The sequence below is a fragment of the Manduca sexta genome, unplaced genomic scaffold (genome assembly GCF_014839805.1).
Source record: "Manduca sexta isolate Smith_Timp_Sample1 unplaced genomic scaffold, JHU_Msex_v1.0 HiC_scaffold_45, whole genome shotgun sequence".
NCBI lineage: Eukaryota > Metazoa > Arthropoda > Insecta > Lepidoptera > Sphingidae > Manduca > Manduca sexta.
Window position 1 is genome coordinate 525,100 of NW_023595242.1, and position 10,493 is coordinate 535,592.

Sequence of the window (10,493 nt, forward strand, 5' to 3'; positions counted from 1 at the left end):
ATGCTATTGGTATGTAATTAGAGAAGTAAAATATTGAGATGACCCAGTGCTAAAATAAAAAGCAAATCGATGGCAAAAAGACTTGTAATCTTTACGTATTTGTACACGTATAACTTTTTCAGAGCTCTTGTGACAACATTGACACATGACAACGTCAAACCAGGGCCTGAAATGTTCCGTGACACATTCAAGTGAAAATCAAGCATCTATGTTTGTTGCTTCTTGTCACACATATATTGCACAGTATCATGCCATCTCACTTTCAACTTAGTTGACATTCTTTAGAAAAATATGAACATAAAACAAAACAACGTATGAGGTGGACGAAGACTTGAGGTGTAATAAATTTGTTTAAAAAGAGTTACATTAGAAATAAGTGTTGCGTTTTCTTCACCAAAATGGGGACTGCCGGTCAGTCCATCACGCTGGCCAATAGTATTATCGGCGTGGGAATTCTGGCTATGCCTTTTTGTTTCCAAAAAGTAAGTACAGTTTACCTACTTTCTATTTATTGAAAAACTGGTACAATTCCTTTTTAGTTGAACATTCGTAGCATTTGTTTTAATATACTCTAGACCTACTCAACCAGATTCATAGACTTTTACTAAAACATACATATTTTATATTTATTATCTGCCCCCTTTTTGGTTATAAAATAGTTAAATTAAAAAAATTTAAATGAAAACTTACTAAGGGTAAAATCTTCAAGGCTGAGTTCAATTGTACTACGTAAACTGATTGTAAATACTCAACACTGACCATTGTGTAAAATATAATAATATATTATAACCAAGATGTACAATACTAAGGATGCTAAACAAATATCATTTGAACACTAACAATTGCCATGAGTTGGCATGCAAGTCATAGTATTTACAACACTTTAACCTAAAGAGAATTGATGTATTCGAGACATACCTATATTTCTATCAGTTAATTTCATAATGCGCTAAACAACATAATTTCATAATGGGTAATAAACAATTTATTCATGGTGTAGGATTTTCTCTAGGTAGGGCAGTTGGTGGGAGGAAGGAAAAATGATTACTAAATACAATGAAAGACATATAGGCGCACCCCCTTGTAAGCCTTTTCGAGGCTGCCCCTCCTTAGTTATGTTCATGAACTTAATGCTCTCAGAGTTCCAAAAAAATCTGAATTCCTAGTTCAGGAATAGAGTTACTATAGACATTACCTTTTACATATATTCAGTTATCATATAAGTATTTATGAAAATACTCTTGTGACATTTATTATCTCAATTTGCATGGACTTTACTTTTCTTAATCCCCCCACTGATATGTTCATTACCGATATGTTTACGTGCCATGTGGACTTATACCTTATCACTATAAACATAAGCATTATTTTGAATTTGAATGGTGCAATTAATATACCCAATGATATTGAGCACTAATAAAAATTTAATATCAAATTCATGTTTTAATTTATTATAATGCCTATAATCAATTTCTACTAATTTGAATTACTGTATTTTTTTATACATAACATCAAAATTTATATAGAACTGAATATGTAATATTATCCTGCCTTGTTATAGAACAATGTTTTCGATGTTTTTTTTTTTACATAATATTCAGTGTTTAACATAAAAAAGACTGTGAATGTATTTAAAATTAACTCAAACCTTAATAGTAGATATGGTTTAAAGTACACTTAATGACATATGAAAAATCATCATTGAATGGAGAATAGTATCACTCAAAGTTAGAAGGGGATGATTTTTTTTATAATTTACATGGATGGTGATCACATTATTAACATTTTTTTTTCCAGATAAATAATTTTAACCTAACTATGATGTTTTCAGTGTGGTGTGGTGCTAGCTACATTAATTCTCTTATCAATGGGATTAGTATCAAGATTGTGCTGTTATTTTTTACTCAAATCAGCACTTCTAGCCAGGAGAAGGAATTTTGAGTTTTTGGGTATGACTTTTCAATTATTGTGTACATACTAGTTGATACTAGTGCATGAATGTATCAAGTTTTGAAGGAAGAGAGAGTGATTATCCATCAAATCAAATAAATATAATAATAATAATCAAATATTTAGTTTTAGGAAATATTAAATTAGTTTTTGAAATATACTATTAAAAAAAATATACATATTTATTGACCATATAAATTGTATAATTTAATGAACTTTTTATATATTATATTTTGTGGTAATATTTTCAGCATTCCATGTGTTTGGCCCTGCTGGTAAAATGGCTGTAGAAGTGGGTATAATTGGGTTTTTGATGGGCACATGTATTGCTTACTTTGTCGTGGTGGGTGATCTGGGTCCACAGATTATAGCCAAAATGCTGAATATCAACCAAAGTGATATTTTGAGGTGAGTTTTGGACAGCATATTTTTTGTACACCAGAATGCCTTGAAAGAATTTGAGAATTGCAATATCTTTAATATTCAATTCAGTGCAATATCTTCTTGATTAATTTGCTATTATTCATGCAAATTAATCAAGAAGATTGGCTATAAATCAAATGGCTACAGCAAAATACAGATGTTAACAGTATTAAAATAAAAAAATAACCAATAATATATCATTGTCAGTTTATAATTGGTATTTTTATTTCAGGACATCAATAATGGTGATAGTTTCGCTGGTTTGCGTGCTGCCACTGGGTTTGCTCAGAAATGTAGACAGTTTGAGCAACGTCAGTGCAGCCACTATAGGCTTCTACTTCTGTCTTGTTATGAAGGTTAGTTGTATAATCAACAAAATAATATTTTTTTTTAAATCAATATTTGAAAAATATATGTTATCCTTTTTCCAAATCATTATTTAATTTTATTAAATGGAACGGTCTGTTAAGATCAATAAATATAGAATATTTTGTTATGTTTAATATTGAATTGTGATGAGGTTTTAGCCACATAAGTAAAAAAATAATTAATTATATCTATTCCATGAAAGATATCACTTTTTTTCTATTTTTAAGACTCTAGTAATAGAAAAAAATCATTATGTTATTAAAGCTAATGATCTATAGGTTATAGCCGAGGCAGCATCACAGCTATTAACCGGCGAGTGGCACACGCGTATGGAAATGTGGAAACCTTCAGGTTTCCTGCAATGCGTGCCTATCTTCTCTATGGCGTTGTTTTGTCAAACGTGAGTGTTAATCAATATATATATTTTTATTTATTTATTAGGTACAGTTACAGTCTACAGACTGAACAAATATAAGATCATGCTATACAAAAAATAAAAAACAAAGTGAGTCTAAAGCCCCATTACAACTATACGCACAACAAAAATATATAACATAGGGGAATAAATTTTAATAAAAAATACGGGTGCTATAAAGTTTTTTTTTACCAGGCCCTGTCTAACATGAACATAACATGCTTTAACCCTTAATTTGGCAGAGAATCGATTTATCTTATTTTATGAAATAACATATAAATCTGAAGTTATATATTAAAAATAAGTTTAGGAAAAATAGAAAAAAAAATATAACATTTACAGGTTTTCAGGAAATCAATGTTCATCACAATGAACACTGCGAAATCCTTAAAGAACAAAACTGCTTTTTATGTTCACCGTGGTAAACATTGCCAAATTAGTGTTGTTTTTAAAGGTGACATAAAAACTTTTTAATCAATAATTTAAATTATTTATTATGAAAATGTAAAAAAACAATTACGAGAAGTTTATCCTGTTATGAAACAGAGCTTTAAATTGCAATTAATGCAATGAACAGTTGTATTTATTTGAGAAAACTCACATCGCGCCATGTCTTTTTTTTATACTCGGAAAATGTTCTGTCTTATCATATCGTACGAGGATTGTAGGTCTGGCTGATCTTGGTTTTATAATCTTGCATTCCTGTACTTGTTGGCGAGAATTTGATCTTTGTCAAACATATATAAATCTCATAATGAAAATTTTTAAATGACCTTTTTTCCTCAATTCCTAAAACAGTTACGTTTATTCAATAGACAAGCATTATTTATGTATATATCTAGTAACTAACCAAATATGGCAATATACCACCTTCTAGTCTTAAATGGTAGTCTATACAATGATATTAACATATCAGCCAGCTCTACATCCCCCATGTATTTGTTATGCTCGTGAAAATTTTTCGGACAATCAACCTCTACCTTTTGTTTCTGCTATTTACAATATCTTTTTATTTTCCCCACAGGATCAGATCCAACAAATGAGCTTATAAAAGTCACTGGTTTATTATCATTCCATTGTACTGTAACTAATTAGTCTGTTAGTACAGGATTTATCACTAGTGTCGGAAAGTGCATGCTTACCAGGAACAAGTGGCAATATTCTATCCATGCAACCTTGTATTTTATGCTGTTAACAAGCAGAAAAAACACAAACCAAACAAAACCCACCACATGAAAACGAATTATTTATTCATAAAAGCTCATCCCTAATTTAGCAATGTTCATCACAGTGAACATGTTAAATTGAAAAAAAAATTGCGAGTATTTGGCAATGTTCACTGTAATGAACAAACAGGTTTGCCGGTAAAAATGTTACTAAAATAGTATAATTCTACACGAAAACATACCAAATCGAGGTACAGATATTGATTAATAAATCAAATGCATGGAAAAGTTAGGATAGTTATGTATACCATGTAAAATATAAAAAATTACCTCGCGAAGTATTGAGTGCCCGCGTCTACCCGACATCTTAACTAGATAATGACAAGTAAACTATTTTGCCACTTGTAGAATTATATTTTCTAGTATCAAGATGCTTTAAACTTACTATACGTAAAATAAAAATAAGGGAAATGTAGAAAACAGTTTTTAAATATTTTTTTTTCGTGAATGTATATCACAGTGAACAATACCAAATTAAGGGTTAACTAGTGTTAAACAAATATTTATTTAGGTGCAATAACTAATGTTGTTATAATGTGTACAATAACAATGTCGGCCAGGGCAACTAACGTGTACTTACACGTCTAGTATTTATTAATGAGACGAGCCTTCGATTATAGTTGCCACGCTTATAAAGAGTAGCAACACTCTTTGCATCCCAGTATAATTTGAGATTCGTGAAATACTTGTTTTAAACATGGTACAAAAAGGATTAGGCTTAGTTTTAATGATAGACTGCTTGCTTACCAGGCTTCGAGGCGTTAAACTTACTAGTTTGTGGTTATTGGTTATTTTGGTCCTTCGAGCAGGATGTTCAGTAAAATATTTTATTTCTTAGTATTATCTGTTAATTATTTGATTTAGGGCTGATATTATTATTATTATTATTCTTTGATTTAATTCTACCGATTTTTTATAGTTTAAACACGAAAATAATATTGATTATTTCTGTTTCAGACAACTGTTTGAGATTTTCGAATCTCTCCCATCATTGTCTTTGGAAAAAATGAACTTGGTCACTAAAAACGCAATAAATATATGCACGGGTGTATATTTCACACTCGGCCTATTCGGATACATCGCATTCTGTTCTCAAGAGATATCTGGTAATTGATTTACTACACCAATAGTATAAAGTTATTATTTTTATTGACTGTGTTAGTTTCCAGAATTACAGTTCAGATCCTGAAAATTCTTTCATAAATATTCCAAGATCCAGGTGATAACAACAAGACTTAAATCGACATTTTAACATAACAATATAAATCGGAATCAGCTCAATTATAATGCGAATTACTGACTCGGTGGCGTAGTTGTATTTCGTGCGCAGTGTGACTTACTTATTAACTTTTCTATTTAGTCATCATCATTAGCCCTGTATTATATACTCTCCGACGGTTGGGCACGGGCCTCCTCTACTGCTGAGAGCGATTAGGCCTTAGTTCACCACGCTGGCTTAGTGCGGGTTGGTAGACTTCACACACCCTCGAAATTCCTATAGAGAACTTCTCAGGTATGCAGGTTTCCTCGCGATGTTTAACTTCACCGTTTAAGCAAGCGATAATTCACAAAGAATACATACATAATTTTCTATAAAAGTCAGAGGTGTGTGCTCTTGGGATTTGAACTAGCGGACATGCGTCTCGGCAGTCCGTTCCGCAACCAACTAAGCTATCGCCGCTTTTCTACTTAGTATCAGCCTGGATTCTGGAATTTGTGTCTGAAGTGTCGATAGACTCATTCCATCACATCACGGGACTGAATACATATGTATGGCGAAAAATGCGTGGGTGCTTTTTGTGTGGGAAAAGTGCACAGTGAGCTTTTTATACTGAGAAAGGACCTCTAACCAGGCGAAGTCGAAGAAAAAATTAGTAATGATTATGCCATGTTAAAACAATTTATATACTTTAAGGTAATATTCTCATGAGTCTCAGTCCAACGATGACCAGTGACGTCATCAAACTGGGTTTCGTGATGTCCCTGGCGTTCAGTTTTCCGCTTATTATCTTCCCCTGCAGAGCGAGTCTTTATTCTTTCCTCTATAAAAAGGTAAGATTGATGTTTTAAATATTTTTTAACACTTGTTTGTAAAAAAAGTCTATTTTAATAAATCTACGAAAATATTTTTTTTTTAATTTAATTACCGATGAAAAAAAAATTAAAAAAATAGTAAGAAAAGTAATCTGTAAATGGCTGCTATTTTATAATAAAAATATCTTCTAATAGCTTCTTTTTTCTTATCTATCTTCTAATACTTCGAAAAAGATATTTGCGCATAAATTTAAAACTCCTAGCAATAATATTGAATTTCAAGATATTCATCTTATTTACAAACCTTCCGAAATGTTATACTTATTATTATAAAACTTCCGCATACCTCTCCAAAGAGATAGACGTATATTGATTATACTTCACCCATCGATATAATATATGTACTACGTACTAGAATTGCCGATCTGAACAATAACTGTGTCGAACTCAATTGTACTGCAATCCGTACGTATTGACAGCTTGTGGTTGTGTACGGAGTGGCGCTCATAATATAAGAACTCGAGTCTCCAGTGTAAATCTGGATGTGCAAAAATATTAGTCAAATAAGTAAAATTATTTGTAGTTCAAGTGAATAAATAGGTTATAACAGTGACGTTTTGGTTGCCATTTTAGTTCAGATTTTGAACAAATAGTTTATAAGGACGTTCATGTCTATAGAATATACGTCAATGCCTTCACCATTCTAGGTACACTCGTCCCACCACGACCATATGGTGAACCATTCGATACCGGAGAGGTCATTCCGCTGTATCACGGTGGCTATCATTGCAGTGGCCTTGTTCATCAGTCTGCTGATTCCCAACATAGAACTAGTGCTCGGCCTGGTGGGGTCCACTATAGGAGTGCTCATTTGCGTGGTGTTCCCTGCTGCTTGCTTTGTCAACGTCACGTTCAAGAATACCAATGAAAGAGTTTTGGCGAAGGTAATTTTTCTGCTTAGTTTGGCTAAGGTCTAAGTTGAGTAAATAAAAATGTTGTTCTCACAGCATTTTTTTGTCAGGGTTGAACTGAGTGAATATTCTTATTGCGTGAGTTAGCGATTAATTTAAAAAAACTAGCAAATTTTATGTCATTTACTCAAAGTTATGAGCAAGAATTTAGATACTTTTTAGCAAAATTCTTGAATTTGGACCCTGAGCTGTTTCATAGATATCCCATAATCTCGACTAGCCAGTGTTACAGATAACCGACTTCACACCTATTTTGTGAGACAACAGTACCTACTGTCGAACTAGCAACCGACTATAGATCTATCATTTGCTTTCAGGCTATACTCCTGCTGGGTCTAATTATAATGGTTCTCGGCACGTACGCTAATTTACAAGCCGCTGAGACGCAGCTAGACAGATACGACGATAAATACATAACGCAAGAACGGATCGACAAGATCGTTGAAGATTTCTTTGAGAAACGAGGGAAATTGGAAGGTATGCGATGTTCCCTGGCTTTAAATAATTGTTAGATTAATGATTCTGATTTAATGAATGCTCTAGGTATTAGTATTGATTTATTTTATAACTTATTGTTTCTTTATTGGCATGTTGGGAAATGTATTAAAATTTTGATATTAATTTCAGAAATCAAAGTGAAGCCTTTGCCAGAAAGTGTCCCAAATCCACCAGATCCAATCATTATAGACAATAATATAATAAAAGATTCAGAAGTCCAGCCGCCAAATCCAGTTCCGCCGGATATGTCAAACGAAAAAGTGCCGAACAATCCTATTAAAGAACTCAAAGAAAAACATGAAGTTATAAAAACAAGTGCCGAGAAATTATCAGAATTACACCCGAAAGATGTGAAAGCAAAACTGAATGAAGCGCTATTGCAGAACGGTAATAGTCACGAAGAAAATAAGGAAGAAAAACCTAAAGAAGTCAATAATGCTAAACCTGCTAATGATGATAAAATCCACATGTTAAAACAACAGGAGCTTATAGAAAAAATCAAACAACACGGCGAAGAACAACAGGAATTAATAAAAGAAAAGAAAGAAATTGTAGACGAAATTCTTAAAACCAAGAAAGAGCTACAAGAAAATAGGGATGAGGTTGGCAGCGCCGAAGCTAAAAAGATAGCGGTGGAGAGCATTAAGCAGATTGCTAACATGGCTATAAAGAGTATCGGTGGTGTGTCAGAAAAACCAGATGGCCCAGCTGAAGAGGTTCAAAAATCAGAAGGGTTAGGAAAATTAACAAACAATGCAGTACTCGAAATAGCTAAAAAGGCAGCAGAAGCTATACAGGAAATTGAGGACAAACGCAGTGATCCAGCTGCCAATCCAGCTAAAGGTCCCGGGAATCCTATCAACGAAATACCTATTTTAAATATTATACAAAATTCCATGAACAGTCAAGGAAATGTAGAAAATGGCGACGTTATAAAAGATGATCCAGTACCAAATATTGCAGAGTCCCAAATAAAAGAAGAAAATATAAATCCAAAATTACAAGACGTTATCGCTAACGAACAAAATCGAGTACCTTCTGTAGAACAAGAAATTAATTTAGAGATTATGAAAGCCGAAAAGCATGACATCGAAGCTTCTGAAGTAAAGCCTGAACTTGGATCTAATTCTAACTTAAAACAAAGTGAAACAATGCCTAATAAAGAGGAACAGGCTGCTGTTAATATAAAACAATTAGATACTCAAAACAGAGCCGAAATTAATGCCGATGTCGAAAGCAAAACACATAATGTTCAACAACAAAATTTAAATAAACCGGTTAAAACTAAATCATTGAGTGGCCTGCAACCTCATATAGAAAAGCAGGCCACTGCGGATTTACAACAAGATGCAAGAAGCGATAAGGACATACAAAATAATAATGTCATAAACAAAAAACCAAAATTATTAAATCAGCCAAGCGTAAAGGCTCATTCGCATTCCCCTGACGAACCACAGTCGTACAAACAAGGTGAAGACTCGCAGAAAATAGACAGTAAACCCAGTCTTCAAAATTTGGTTTTACCGCCAGTTAATAACGATATAACTGTTAGGAATGAGGTTCAGAATGGAAAGATTCTGAAAAAGCCAGAAGCAAGTGCGAAAAATAAACCAGATTCGAATGCCAATATCGGTGGTAATATTCAACCAAATGTTCAGAACGATTTACACTCCAGGCAAAAGAGAGACATAGAAGATTGTCCGAAAAAGGTTGAAGTCAAAGAAATTTACAGGAACGTGATTGACAATAAATTAAAGAATTCTGAAGATATATTACCGCCAGTGGACTTTAACGGCGCATTAAAAAGACAACCAGTTGACCCGAGTCTAATGCATCACATTGTCAGATCTCTAAAGATGTACAACGAAATGGATAAGAAGAGATAAAAAAATGTTTGGTATATTTTTGTGCATTTTTGTGAAGTTTCCTAGAAATTGCTTACACTTGTATAGATGGAGTCGCGAAGAATGTATATTTCACAAGGCAATTTTCTAACCTTATTTCTATAATTCGCATTACTGGTTCTGTTTTTTTATTCATACCATTTCGCATAGAAATGTGTATGAGATAAAATGATCTTATTTGATTGAATACTACCTCAGTATATAAGTCATGGAATAAGATATAGAATAAGACATAAAACTTTAACGCATTTGCATAACATTTTATGTGTTAAGATATGTATAGTTTTGATAATAGCTTAAAAAATTAAGATCATATCAGTGTGAGCAATTTTTAAGTTAATTTATTACGAAACGTCATCACATTGAATACTCCATTGTACGTAGTATTAAACTTTTATGGAGTGGACTAATTTAATCGTTTTTGTCAATTTTATTTGCGTGCGTAGAAAGGGAATTCGTACATGTTAGACAATAAATCATGTAGTATTTGTATAGCAGTGGCGAGGCGTCCATACAATCCGATTCCTACCGGCTTCCCTTTTAGGTTTATGGATGTTTGGCTTCGTTTTTATTTTTTGTTAAATTGCCCGCGATATTAACTAAGGAAAATTTTTGCCTCGGGTTACCTTTTGAAAAATTTCACTCTTCGTCACTGCTGTATAGATGGATTTATATCATCATCGTGGGTATTTTAAATATAAAT

The 10,493-nt window shown here is 32.7% G+C and overlaps 1 protein-coding gene across 1 annotated transcript; it reads left to right on the forward strand.

The window, feature by feature from the left end:
- Window positions 1-274: 274 nt before the first annotated feature.
- On the forward strand, window positions 275-9,789 carry LOC119193371 (putative sodium-coupled neutral amino acid transporter 10). The gene is made up of 10 exons (XM_037446962.1): window positions 275-482; window positions 1,832-1,949; window positions 2,202-2,358; window positions 2,606-2,729; window positions 3,021-3,142; window positions 5,341-5,489; window positions 6,299-6,435; window positions 7,125-7,361; window positions 7,706-7,865; window positions 8,016-9,789. The coding sequence occupies exons 1-10, from the start codon at window positions 399-401 to the stop codon at window positions 9,770-9,772; spliced, it is 3,045 nt and encodes a 1,014-aa protein (XP_037302859.1). The 5' UTR covers window positions 275-398; the 3' UTR covers window positions 9,773-9,789.
- The last annotated feature ends 704 nt before the right edge of the window (window positions 9,790-10,493 follow it).